The sequence below is a fragment of the Mastigoproctus giganteus genome, chromosome 10 (assembly GCF_048544385.1).
Source record: "Mastigoproctus giganteus isolate SK-2022 chromosome 10, ASM4854438v1, whole genome shotgun sequence".
Lineage (NCBI taxonomy): Eukaryota > Metazoa > Arthropoda > Arachnida > Uropygi > Thelyphonidae > Mastigoproctus > Mastigoproctus giganteus.
Window position 1 is genome coordinate 204046552 of NC_143584.1, and position 14985 is coordinate 204061536.

General features: G+C 38.2%; 1 protein-coding gene across 1 annotated transcript in view; it reads left to right on the top strand.

Moving 5' to 3' along the window:
* Window positions 1–14985, top strand: part of LOC150079796 (mitochondrial disaggregase-like) — a 164219-nt gene that overhangs the window by 146215 nt on the left and 3019 nt on the right. Inside the window, exon 15 of the mRNA XM_090383236.1 lies at window positions 1043–1147. Within this exon, the coding sequence (XP_090239362.1) occupies window positions 1043–1147 (105 nt within the window). The remainder of the gene's footprint in view (window positions 1–1042; window positions 1148–14985) is intronic.

Genomic DNA, 14985 nt, shown 5'->3' on the forward strand with positions numbered 1-14985 from the left:
AGTGTGATATTTACTCTCAAGGAATTTGAAATCAGTTTTTTGAAAAATTCACTGATTTTAAACAATTTTAATGCTGCTGAGCCTTCCCTTGGAAGGTTCCTAAAAAGATATTCAGGGTTATAATGATATTAGTGTGTGTCCTATTTTTACCGACATTGTGCCCTATAAAAAGAAATGAAGGACCCTAGAGAATACTGTACCCCTGTGCAGTACAGTATTTTCTGGATAATAGGATGCATCCACATTTTGGAAGGCAACTTTTGAGAAACAAATATTTTATTACATATATTTGAAACAAATTCATGAATGCTTAATAAACAAAGTGTCATTGCAAATGAAATCTTTTACTCATTGTAGAATATCAAAAACCAATTGTCACTACTGTCTCACTCAGCATTACTGATGTTATCATTTAAACCTTCACATTATTCAATGACTCCCTCTTCAGTGCTATCAAGGGCACTGCCAATTACATATTTCTTGAAAGACTTGGCAATTGTCTCCTGATGTTTCACTAATTTTTACAAATTTTTCACCCATTCACACACACCATTGAAATTGTTGACTGTTTCATTCATCACATTGGTGTCAAATCATGATTTGATGCCTCCATTTGATCCACTTCTCATGCATAAATACTTTCTAACAGGTTTGTTAATTGAGATGCTCAATGGCTAAGGCCTCCTGGAATTACAGCTAACTCAGTGTTTAATTCAACAATTATCCTTTTTGTTGCCTCCATTACATGTGATCTGAATTTACACATTAAAAGAACTAGTTTTTTCAGATTCCCATTTTGATAATATGTCCTCTAGCCACATCTAGAGATAGGAACATTGCATGCATCTAGTATGCTTTTGGACCAAAATATGTGGTGGACAGCACAGAAAATATGGTAATTGTTGTACTCACCTCTCATTTAAGTTAGATCATATACCTATGCCTTTATGATTCAGAGAGTTAATTTTGTGGTTCCTGTATCTCATTTCATTTTTATTATTGAAGTATTCTTACAGTTACACTACTTTTTTTTTTTTAATAGGCAAAAGAAAAACATAACATTGAACTAACGTGGGACAAAAAAGTTCTAGAGATCTTAGCAGATGGATATGATGTACATTATGGTGCTCGATCAATTAAATATGAGGTATTGAGAGAAATTTTTTAATTGATATACTGTTACTATAAGAGCTGTGTGGATGTTTTAAATATCACATATTTCCAGAGTATGTTTTTATATATTATTTTCAGTTATTACATATTTGTAAAATAAGTTCATTGCTAAAATTCAACAATTGACTGAGATGATTAAAAAAAAAAAAAAAAAAAAAAGTAAGTTTTTAGTAGATATTTTTACAGGCATTTGAATTACTACTCCAAGAATCTGCATCATTGTTTTGGAACTACAGGAAATTTAAAAAGAACAAAAGAACTATATTAGATAATGAAAGGGTTTAAACTCTGATTAGATACTTCCATAGTTTTACCTGTCCCACATATCTGATATTATAACCACAAAACCAAAAATTTACTTACAAAATCAAACACCAATAAAATAGTGTTTGATTTTTAAGTAAATTTTTTAAAAAAGTTATAAATTCCAAAAACCAAAGAAGTTTCAATCATCCTTTTAAAACCTCTGTGATTCTTTCACAAGTATTTCTATCCTGGGTCTTTTATACTTTCTAATTAAACTCTGGCCTTGTGGCCACAATGGTCAAATTGCTCAATATTCTACCTCTTATATACTATATATATATATATTGTTCAGGCTGGCCTCGATTAACGCGATTAATTCGTCCTGCGAGCACATCACGCAAAACGGAAACGCGTTAATCGAATATAATAATCAATAGAAAAAATTATAATTGGTCCTTGACCTTCTGGAATGTCTATAAAGAATTTTAAAAATACCTTTTAAATAACTTTTTAATTGTATACAATGTAAAATTTAATGAAAATAATTATATTATGGAATTAAATGTTTATTGTATAAAACAGCGGTTCCCAAACTGTGCGCCACGGAATATTTTAAATTTTCGAAGCACAGCGATACTAGACATCTGTCGGACACCGTGCGAACTACTAGCTTGAAGTAGTTCACAGTTTCAACATTTCTTATTAAGTTGTTTGGACCTAACTACTAAACAGAACTGTTAGGTATTTCTTTTGGTCTAGGTGCGCCGTGAAAAAATTATTGAGACGCTAAGGGTACCATGAACTGAGAAAGTTTGGGAACCTCTGACATAAAATACACAATGAAGAAATGACTGTTGGGGAAATATTTGAACAGTGTTGACTTTCTCTTTTGATCAGTCAATTTCCGATAGCCAACAATCTTCTCTGGGTCCTGGCGAAATAAATATCGCAGAGAACCTCACACTTTTTGTTTGAGGTTCTCTGCAATACAAAGTAAAAGAAAAAGATTTGTAAAAATCTTTTTTCATCTAGTTCTTTTACCGTTATCTCCTTCGCAGTAACATTTTCATTTGGCTCATTTAAAAATTAGAATTTTTAAATGCAAGTCTGCACTGACTTTATTAGCGGATGGAACACACCGAGGCGGGCAGCAGGCAAACGTTTGTTTATTGCACATCCAACCCACAGTAAGTTTAGTGCACGATTCAAATCTTTTTCAACTATCGCATAAAAAAAAAAGATCGTGTTAACTGGAAATTTGCATCGTGTAAAGTGGTATAATTTTTTAAAATAGCGGTAACTGAAACACGCGTTAATCGAACTCGCATTATGCGAGGCCTGGCTGTACATATCTTTTACTAGCAATAAATGATTCACTAATCAAAAATTTTCTGAAAACAAATTACTGACGTTTAAACTCACAGTAAGCTAATGAGTTGTTCTAGCTCTCATTTAACAGTGAGTATTATGTCGTTGTACTATTCAGTTGACAACAAGCCAAATAAAATCTTGCTCAGTTCTAGGAAAAGTAACATGTTATCAAAACTTGTGCATGGCCTCTGTGAAGGCCATATGTTGTTCGAGTGGTTCTTAACTTAGCATTAACAAGGGCACATGATGCAAGAAAGCAAGCATATATAGCATCAGCCAAAAAAAAAAAAAAAAAATCACCACAAACACACACCCTCTTCTCATTTCACCCATCCACTTGCTCCAAATGTTTGTCTAGTTCTGCCTTGAATCTGTTTAAGCTATCAACTTCTACAATGACAGATGGAAGTTTGTTTCAGCAATCAACCCAACCACCCGCTGGCTAAAGGCAAACTTCCGCACATCTATCCTACAACTGTCTTTCCTCAATTTGAATTTATGCCCTCTCAGGCAATTATTCTGAGCAAGAGGAAGAATCCCATCAGCATTGAGCATGTTCAAACCATTCAAAGCTTTATATACCTCAATCAGATCACCTCGCAGGTGCCTAGTCTCCAGACACTGTAATTTGCAAAACTTAAGCCTTTCTTCGTAAGAGCAACCCTTTGTTCCATTCACTAATCTTGTTGCCCTTCTCTGTACTCGTTCCAACAACTCTACATCCTTCTTAAAATGAGGCCTCCAGACCTGTATACAGTACTCAAGGTGTGGCCTTATACAAGGGGATAATTACCTCCCTATCCCTGCTAGAAAAATTCCTGTATATCATTGACAAGACACCATGAGCTACTCTTGCAGATCATCTGCACTGCTCAGAAAACTTCATATCTGCCTGCACAATTACCCCCAGGTCATTTTCACTCTCTACCACTGTCAGTGTAATACCACACATTTGATACGATACGCTGGGATTACTGCTTCCCATATGCAGTACTTTACCTTTGTCAATGTTAAACTTCAGTTGCCACCTCTCAGCCTATCTGCTCAACTTTTCTAGATCCTGTTGCATCGTACTGTCATTGTCATTACCAACCCTGCCAACCTTTGTATCATCGCAAACTTGGACATTAAGCCTGATATACCATCATTAATGAATACAGAGAACAACACTGAACCCTGGGGGACTCCACTAACAACATTAGTCCATGAAGAGCAGTGTCCATTGATTACCACTCAGTCTTCCCCCTCTCAACCATCCCTTTATCCATAGCAGCAATTTGCCTCCAATGCCACACTGCTCTGATTTGTGCAGCAGTCTTCCATGTGCAATGGTATCGAATGCCTTTCTAAGATGATATCAAAATTATTCTTTGCATCCAGTTCCTTTGTGACTACATCATAGTATCCAGTCAAATTGGTCAGACAAGGCTTCCCCTTAACAAACCCATGCTGTGTCTGTGCTATAACTGAAGTCTTTTCTAGATGATCCTGCAATGCTTCTTTAACCAGTGCCTCCATTAATTTCTCCCGAACAGAAGTTAAACTACAGGTCTGTAATTACCTGTGTCTCCCTTTTTTCCTCCTTTATGGATTGGGGTCACATTTGCACATATCCAGTCCATGGATACCTCCCCTGAGTCCAATGAAGCTCTCATAATTTGGCTAAAAACTTTGCCATAAATAGCCAAGAAAAATTAAGCTTACTTCAGTTAAAACTCAGACATCTTAACTTCCAGATTTACCTAGAAAGAATGGATGGATGGATGGATGGATATACCTGATAATAAGGATAAGCATCATCCATTATTAATCCACTGCAGAAAAATGGACCATAATCTGCCACATGGTCTAGTGCTGGTTGGCAGATTGACCATATTTAGCAGTCAGGGGCTTGAATCCCCGTCTATTTCTTCTCCACTTTGCTCTCAGTTATTACAAAATCATTAAGCACCCTGCTACAATTTGATAATCTTCTGGCATTTTCAATCCTTAATAACTCCTCATGTTTGAATGTAGATGCATCAGTTTGTTTGCTATCTGAGCGGGATCATCAACACGTGGACCAATCAGATTCATCCCCTTCCTTTTAGAGTTTATATAAGTAAAAAAATCCTTGCTGTTTTTCTTAGCATCCTTTGCCAAAGATTTCTCGCAATCTGCCTTCACCTGCCTAACCTCCTTTGTGACTTGATTACAGACTAGCTTATATCTCCCATAGGCCTCTGTGTCACCTGATAATTTATATGCATCCCATGCATTTTTCTTCTCTGCCACGAGTCTCATTAGTTCATTTGACAACCATTTAAGCCTAAACCTTGAACAATATTTCTTAATAGGTATGAAACTTTCAGTAGCTTTCACCTTCATCGCCACCATCCCAATTCACGAAGGGGGATTGAAGGGTGATATGAGTAATTACAGGCCAGCCAGTTTAACTTCTGTTCCGGGTAAAATAATGGAGTCACTGGTTAAACATGCATTGCAGTATCATCTAGACAAGACTGCAGTAATAATTCAGACACAGCATGGGTTAGTTAAGGGAAAGTCTTGTCTGACAAATTTGATTGGATGTTATGATGTGGTTACAAAGGAACTCAATGCAAAAAATAATTTTGATATCATATACTTGGATTTCAGAAAAGCTTTTGACACTGTTGCACATGGAAGACTACTGTACAAATTGGAGCAGAATGGTATTAAGGGTAAGTTGCTACAATGGATAAAGGGATGGTTGGATGGGAGAATACAGATGGTCGTAATCAATGGGCGCTGCACTAATGTTATTAGTGGAGTCCCACAGGGTTCGGCATTGGGTCCACTGTTGTTTTGTATATTTATCAATGATATTGATGAAGATATATTGGGATTAGTGTCGAAGTTTGCAGATGACACAAAGGTTGGCAGGGTTGTTAATCACAGTAGTGGCAGTGTGCTACTGCAACAGGATCTAGAAAATTTGGGAAGATGGTCTGAGAAGTGGCAACTGCAGTTTAACATTGACAAATGCAAAGTATTGCATTTGGGTAAAATAACCCCAGAAAAACGTACTAACTGTGTGGTACTACACTTAAGGTGGTAGAAAATGAAAAAGACCTGGGAGTAATTGTGCAGTCAGATATGAAGTTTTCTAAGAAATGCAGACAAGCTGCCAGGGCAGGTCATGGGGTTTTGTCAATGATATATAGGAATTTTGCTAGCAGGGAAAAGGAGGTGATTGTCCCTCTGTATAAGGCAATGGTCAAGCTGTGCCTTGAGTACTGCGTACAGGTCTGGAGGCCTCATTTTAGGAAGGATGTAGATTTGCTTGAGCGTGTACATAGAAGGGCAACAAGATTGGTGAAAGGAATGAAGGGATCCTCTTACCAGGAGAGGCTTAAGTTCTGCAAATTGCAGTGGCTGGAGACTAGGCACCTGCGCGGTGATCTGATTGAGGTGTATAAGGCCTTGAATGGGTTGAGCATGCTGAATTCTGATGAGATTCTTCCATTTGTTCAGATTATGAACCTAAGGGGGCATAAATTCAAATTGAGGAAAGACAGATGTAGAATAGATATGCGGAAGTTTGCCTTTAGCCAGCGGGTGGTTAATTTCTGGAACAAACTTCCATCTGTCGCTGTGGAAGTTGATAGGTTAAATAAATTTAAGGAGGGACTGGACAAACATTTAGAGGGAATGGTTGTGTAAAAAAAAAATTTTTTTTTTACTGATGCTGCATAAGCTCACATGCCGCTATTACTTCTACTACTATTGCTACTACTCAAAGAGCAGGTTCTGCTACACTCCTGCTCTTGACCACTCGGCTATGGAGGCCTCCTGAGTACCTGATAATATGCATGCATAATTGTGACATTTATGGGCATGAAAAATTAGCATATCAAGCTGATTGGTGCACTAGAACATCTAGTAACATGTTTGTTACCACCCTGACAGGAAGGTGCTTTAAATATGTGTCTAAGCATTAGCAAGCAAGCATAATGGTGAGACCATGACTGTTTGAGTGTGTGCAGTGACCGTTAACATGCATAAGTTATTTACAGCTGCTGGACTTCAAAAGGATTGAATCATTGGGTTGTCAGAAGCTGGATAGTCATCATGGCAAACTTTCATTCATGTGGGTCACAATATCTATATCTGAATGGTTGGATGCTGTTGGCAATAATGGGTACAGGAAGGTACTCAGACATGTTGCTAGGGGTCTGGTAGAGTCAGAATGGAAGGATTAGCAGATCTGCTGAATATTGATGGAAAACAGATATATCACAATATACCAGATTTCCAACTTCTTAAAATCCCTGTCTGCGCTTGTATCATGACCATGACAAGTGAGCTACACTCTTGCCATCCATTCCCTTATCTGCCTCTGGCATTATCCCATCGTCTTTAGAATTTGTAGTGGTGCAGGGAGAGTTTGCTTGGGGAAAAGAATAGCATAATGAATTATTTCTGTTTGGCATCAAGTGACAACCATATGCACTTCTGGAGACAATGGGAAGATCTGCAGATTTGCTCAAGAAGTACAGGACAATGTTGAAAAAAAGTCGCGAGTTAGAGTTGAATGTGAAATTGTCTGCAATTCAGCCCAGACATGACAGGAGGGAGTATATGATGAGAGCCTTGTCAATCAATTCCGCCCTGGAGAGATTGTGCAAGGCACAAGGGGTAGAATTTTTTTTTCAGCCTGGCCTGCACTTGTTGACAGGAGAGACTGTTTCTACAGGGATGGGATACACTTAAATAGAAAGGGTGCAAGAATATTTGCTAATGCTATCGAGGCAGTGTTAGGTGGGTCGGAAAACTGCTAGCTTGCCTCTGCCTGCGGCCACTGTTAACCTAAAAGGTTAACAGTGGCCACAGGCAGAGGCAAAAGTGATTCTTGCACTGCTTCTATTAGAATGGGCAGCAGAGTGGAAAGCAGGGTAATGGAGATTTGCGGGACTGCTGGAATTACATAGTGGAACAAGTAGATACATGGGCTGTGTTAGGATGGCTAGGAGCAGGAACAGTTGCATGTATACTTGCATGTACACCAATGCTAGGAGTATAGTTAATAAATTTGATGAGCGTGAATTGCTAGTCAGGACATCAAAGGCAGATATTGTTGGGATATCAGAGACGATGTGTCACACAGATATAGGCAGTGCAGAGTTGGAATTAGAGGAGTAAAATATGTATAGGAAGGATAGACAGGATAGGAAGGGAGGAGGACGAGTTATGCTGTTAGTTAAGAAGCACATAAAATCTAAGGAAGTGCATCCAATTGACGCTGAATAATAAAGTTCAATAATAAAAGAAAAATGAGAGTAGTGTGTGTTATAGGTCTAATGAATCTGATGAGTATAATGAGCAGTTGTGCAGAGAAACAGTGTGTGGGCCAGTAAATCAGAATGTCTTTATAATGGGAGATTTTAACTTTCCAGATATTAACTGGAACTTGTCGGTTGGTCACCTGCACATTAGCAAGACTTTTGTGGATTTATTGGATGACTGTTTTCTATAGCAACATGTTCAAGAGGCAACCAGAGGGAGTAATACTCTTGATCTGATTATCAGTAGTGATTCTTCATGCATTAAGAATCTGCAGATAAAGGGCGACTCTGGTATCACAATGTATTTATGTGTGAATTATTTAAAGATGTAACTACCATCAAGGCTAAAGGGAAGGGCTTTTGCTTTCATAAAGGTGACTACAGAGGTCTCAGACAGTTTTTAAATTCTGTACAGTGGGATCAACTGGTGATGTTACCAACAGTGAATTCTAAATGGGAAGCCTTCAGGGACTTAATTTTGGAGGCTACTAGGCTTTTCATTCCTACTAAGAAATACTGTTAAACGTTTAGGCCTAAATGGATGTCAGATGAATTAATGAGGCTAGTGGCAGAGAAGAAGAATGTATGGGATGCATATAAAGTATCAGTCGACACAGAAGCCTGTAGCAGGTATAAACTAGACTGTAATCAAGTCACAAAGGAGGTTAGGTAGGCAAAGGCACATTATGAGAAATCTTTGGCAAAGGATGCAAAGAAAAACAGCAAGAAAGGGATGAATCAGATTGGACCACTTAACATAGATAGGTTGACTATTTAAGATCATGCTCAGGTAGCTGATAAACTGAATGAGTATTTTGAATCTACATTGACACATGAGGAGTTATTCAATGAGGGGAGTGCCAGAAGTTTATCAAATGCTAACAGGGAGCTAAGTGATTTTGTAATAACTGAGAGCAAAGTGGAGGAGAAATTGTTGAAGTTAAACCTAAGGAAGGCACCTGGGGTGAACGGGATCTATCCAGTTATATTAAAGGAGGCAGCAAAGAAAGTAAGCAAACCCTTAGCCATAATTATGAGAGCTTCCTTGGACTCAGGGGAGGTCCCCATGGACTGGAGGTGTGCAAATGTATCACCAATTCAGGGACTTAATTTTGTATACTCCTCAATGTATACTCCCCACCGTGACTTATGGAAGCGAAACTTGGGCATTCACCAAAAGAATGAAAGAGAAGCTGAGAACTACACAGCGAAGAATGGAACAAATTATATTGGGAATCAGACAGTTAGATAAGAAGAGAAACATGGATTAGGCAGCAAACTCAAGTAAGGGACATCCTTACTGACACAAGTAACTACAGACCTGTTAGTTTAACTTGTGTTCCGGGGAAAATAATGGAATCACTGGTTAAAGAAGCATTGCAGGATCATCTAGACAAGGCTGCAGTAATAGTTAAGACACAGCATGGGTTTGTCAAAGGGAGATCTTGTCTCACCAATTTGATTGGTTACTATGGTCACAAAGAAACTGAATGCCAAAAATAATTTTGATATCATATACTTGGATTTCAGGAAAGCTTTTGATACTGTTGCATTTGGAAGACTGCTGTACAAATTGGAGAGGTATGGCATCAAGGGTAAGCTGCTACAATGGATAAAGGGATGGTTGAGTGGGAGACAACAGAGAGTAGTAATCAATGACAACAGAGAGTAGTAATCAATGACAACAGAGAGTAGTAATCAATAACAATTGGTTACTATGGTCACAAAGAAACTGAATGCCAAAAATAATTTTGATATCATATACTTGGATTTCAGGAAAGCTTTTGATACTGTTGCATATGGAAGACTGCAGTACAAATTGGAGAGGTATGGCATCAAGGGTAAGCTGCTACAATGGATAAAGGGATGGTTGAGTGGGAGACAACAGAGAGTAGTAATCAATGACCACTGCTCTTCACGGACAAATGTTATTAGTGGAGTTACCCTGGTTCGGCGTTGGGCCGATTGTTGTTTTGCATATTTATCAGTGATAATGATGAAGGTATATCAGGTTTAATGTCCAAGTTTGCAGATGATACAAAGGTTGGCAGGGTTGTTAACGACAGCATGCTACTCCAACTGGATCTAGATAAGTTGGGAAAATGGGCTGAGAAGTAGCAACTGGAGTTTAACATAGACAAATGAAAAGTACTGCATATGGGTAGCAATAACCGAAGAGAAACGTACCAACTGGGTGGTACTACACTCGGGGAAGTGGAAAGTGAAAAAGAGCTGGGGATAATTGTGCAGCCAAATATGAAGTTTGCTGAGCAGTGCAGATGGGTGCCAGGGCAGGTCATGGAGTCCTGTCAATGATATATAGCAATTTTGCTAGTAGGGACAGGGAGGTGATAATCCCATTATACAAGACAATGGTCAGGCCACACCTAGAGTACTGTGTGCAGGTCTGGAGTCCTCATTTTAGGAAGGATGTAGAGATGCTAGAATGAGTACAAAGAAGGGGAACAAAGGGGTGCTCTTACCAAGAAAGGCTTAAGTTCTACAAATTGCAGCGCCTGGAGAGTAGGCACCTGCGAGGTGATCTGATTGAGGTGTATAAGGCCTTGAATGGGTTGAACAAGCTGAATGCTGATGGGATTCTTCGTCTTCCTTAGACTAAGAACCTGAGGAGGCACAGTTTAAAATTGAGGAAAGATAGTTGTAGAGGGGAACAGGTATCCTGTGTGCTACCAGACACTCAGTCTAAAACACTAATGGATCCAATATCTTTCTATTACAGAAGATTTAGGAAAAGTCCGGTTGGCCTGCCTCCCTAAAATCCACTTATGCACACCTTCTCGATGGTAAGCTCTGTTACGTCACTTAGGTGGCAATGAACATTTAGAGTAGTTCTTTTCAAGACGCCTAGTCAGCGTGAAGAGGAAAAGACCAAACCCTCCAGCATATGACAGCACGACAAAACAAATGGCCTTCACTCCCCCTCTTACGGCAGCGAGAGGATCAGAGTGGAAGCAAAAGGTGCTAAGAATTTCTGGGTACGACCAGGCTGTCATGCATGGAAACTGAACTTGGCCTGTTACAACATAAGATCACTGATCGGTGAAGACAGGATATTAGAGCTGGAAAAGGAATTAGAAAATGTGAATTGGAATATAATCGGTTTGGCTGAAACAAGAAGAAGAAATGAATCATAAGTTTATCAAGTGGAAATCTGCTGTACACCAATGGAAACAGTGAAAGGAGTGAAGGTGGAGTTGCGTTTCTGTTCCATAAAGATTTAAAAAACAACATTTTGGAATTCAAAAGTACATCACCAAGGGTGTCAAGACTAATACTCAAGATTTGTAAGAGGTACAAGCTAAAGGTTATAATGATTTATGCACCAACATCGAGCCATGATGATGAAGAGGTTGAAGAAATATACACCGAAATTGAGAGTCTTCTAGATGAGCAGAAAACCCACTACACTATTATTATGGGGGACTTCAATGCTAAGGTTGGAAAAAGACAAAACAGTGCAGAAAGGGGAACCATAAGAAATTTTGGAATTGGTGAAAGAAATTAAAGAGGCAAAAGACTTGTGGAATTTGCAGAATCTCAAGGATTGTCAGTAATGAACACTTTTTTCAAGAAAAGGGTGAACAGAAAGTGGACATGGAAGAGTCCAAATGGATTAACAACTAATGAAATCGACTTCATCCTCACTAACAGAAGATATATTGCGAATGATGTTACCATCCTGAATAAGGTAAATGTTGGAAGTGATCACAGAATGGTAAGATGTACACTTGATATAGATGTAGGAAAGGAAAGGAATAAAACTGACTTGAGTAAATAATACAAAGGCCTTTCAGTTAACAGAAGAGGAGAAAAAGCAGTATGTACTGGAACTCAAGAACAAGTTTGAGCTTCTGCAGACTGCTCAGGACTAAGATATCGACGAAGAATATTACAACTTTCTGAAAGTGATAAAGCCCAAGAAACCTATAGGGAAAAAGAAATCCAAGGAAGAAAAAATTAGTCAAGAAACACTTGTTATGATGAACTGAAGGCAAAAAATGAAGAGCAAGATAAACACTGACAAGGAGAAAATTGAGTATACTGAGTTATACAACGCCATTAGAAAGAGACTCAGAGAGGACATAAGAAGATTTAACACAAGAAAAGTAGAACAAGCATTAAGGGAAAACAAAGGACTTAAATCAGCAGCCATGAGCAGTAACACAGAAAGACAAATGATACTGAAACTGAAGAATAGTGATGGTGTACTTATAAACAGCAGAGAAGGCATAATTTAAGTAGCAGAATACTACTATAGAGAATTATACAAGGAGCGAAGGAATGATGCCAGCAGTGGGGAAGATGGATTGAAAATTAGCAACACATACGACATACCCGATATTCTTCCTGATGTGGTAGAATATGCATTGAAGAAAATGAAGAATCAGAAAGCCCCTGGGGAAGATGCAGTTACTGTAGAGTTGTTAAAATTGGGAGGAAGAGACATAACATAAAAACTGGCAAGGCTCTTCACAAAGTGCATTGGAAAAGGTGTGATGCCTAAGCAGTGGAACAATGCAATCTTAGTTTTGCTGCATAAGAAAGGAGATAATCAGAACTTGGAAATTATAGACCAATTAGCTTGTTATCCCACATCTACAAGTTGCTCACAAGGGTCATTACTAACAGATTAGAAAGAATACTTGATGAGAATCAACCGAAAGAGCAAGCTGGCTTTAGGACAGGATTCTCAACTATGGATCACCTTCACGTAATATCACAGCTAATGGAGAAAGCAAATGAATATAAAACACCATTATGCCTGGCATTTGTGGATTATGAAAAGGCATTTGAGGTATTCTCTGCCACATTGTTTGGCTGTTTGTATTTCTGTTCATGGGGGTCTCTATTTCATTTTGATGTGCACTGCATTTTCTTAAGAAAATACTGCTTGAATTGAAAAAAAAAAAAAGTTAATTTCTTTTCTACATTGATTCCTGTCATTTCACTTGTTTTGAGTTCAAAGCATTCACTCCTTTGGGTTGGTCAGTTTCAATAATGATCAGTGTATATGAAGTGTGGCAATAAAGTTGCCAGACTGGTGCTGTTGCGGTCATGTTTGATAAGTTTGAAAATACAGTCGGACCTCTCTTTAACAAACTTCCATATAGCGAACTTTTTTGATTTCCCCTTGGTCATTACATTGAAAATAGTTTCCCTGTAACGAAGAAAAAATTTCCATATAATGAACTGATTTTGAGAGACCCGGGTATGCATTGTTCGCACCTCTGGCCTTTAAGTAATAAAGCTGATGGTGTAGAAAGCACGAATTAAGAGCTAAAACATTTTAAAATTTAATGGTGCCTGTAAAACCCTGCAACCACGGCGTGGGATAGAAAAATATGGAAGTTTGAGAGAGGTCTTTGCCTAGCAGTGGGTCAGCAGTGGCTAAAACGAAGTAAAATCTATACAACTTATATACTACTATTCCAAGAAGTCCTGCTAGTCAGCTGTCCACAGCCATTGGCAAAGATTAAGACATAATCCCCGACTCGGGCATTGGCTCTGGTCAACCTATTTTCTACCGTAAGCATCCTATTAGAGAATTAGGAGAGAGCTATTTTCCTTTATCTCGGAAATTCATCTTTCGAAGAAATGAGTTATCCACACTTTCACTAAATTCACCTGTCTCTGTTTATGTGGTAACTACAAGTGGTCCCTAATTTCAGATTTGTTTTAACTGCTGTGCAAGTAACCTTACAGTGTCTAAGAAGAAATCCTTGAGTGTAGTGTGAAAAAGTGGAAGTGCTTAATAGAGTAGTTCATGGCATTAAAAAAAAAAAAAAAAGAAATTGATTTAAATTTGATTTCCCTACCAGTAATGTATCAACCATTCTGAAAAACCCTGTTTCGATTCTCAAACTGTTTGAGGAAACGGGACGCAGTTGGAAGCGTGCGAAATTATGCCTTTGGGGAGGTGTAGATGAAGCAGTTTTTAAGTGGATGAAGTTGATTCGAGACCAAAACATGCCAATATCAGGGCTATTAATAAAAGAGAAGGCTATGGAGTACGCATCTTTTCTGGGACACAAAACATTCCAAGCCAGGCATCTTTTCTGGGACACAAAACATTCCAAGCCAGTTCTGGTTGGTTGGACAAATTTAAAGAGCGTCATGGCTTACTTGAAAAAAAGTTATTTCTGATGAAAGTAGAGTTGAAATCAAAGAAGACTGTACCCATTGGAAACAGTTTTGAAAAAAATTATGGAGGACTAAGACATTCAACATTGATGAAACGGCTATTTTTTAAATGTTTTCCAAACAAGACACTGACTTTTAAAAGTGGTAAATGTTTAGGTGGTAAAAACAGTAAGGAGAGAATTACACTCTTGGTTGCAAATATGGCTGGTAATGAAAAACTGAAGCTTTTGGTAATAGGCAAAAGTAAATAATCCTGATGTTTCAAAGGAAATCTTTAGAGTTGGTCTACAACTACAACAAAAAACCTTGAATGACAAGAGAAATTTTTGAGCAGTGGATTTTAAATTTCGATAGAAAGATGATGAAAGGAAACAGAAAAATCGCGTTGTCAATAACTGCCCTGCCCACCTTCACTCAGTAATTTCAAAACTTACAAGTGTGAAGCTTGTTTTCTTCCTTCTGAATAATTTGTCTTAACTGCAGCCAATGGACCAAGGCATTATCAAGAATTTGAAAATGCACTACCGAAGGCACATACTGAGAATAGAAACCAACCAACCTATAGATTCTATTATAGATTTGTGAATGTGCATATCAGAGTTGGCGAAAGTGTGGAGGCAAGATGTGATGTTTCGCAAAAACAGGTTTTACTAAAATGCTAATTAACAGAGATGAGTGGGATGAACTACTAGAAGACATTGAGCAATCTTGGGAAGAGTTCCAAGCG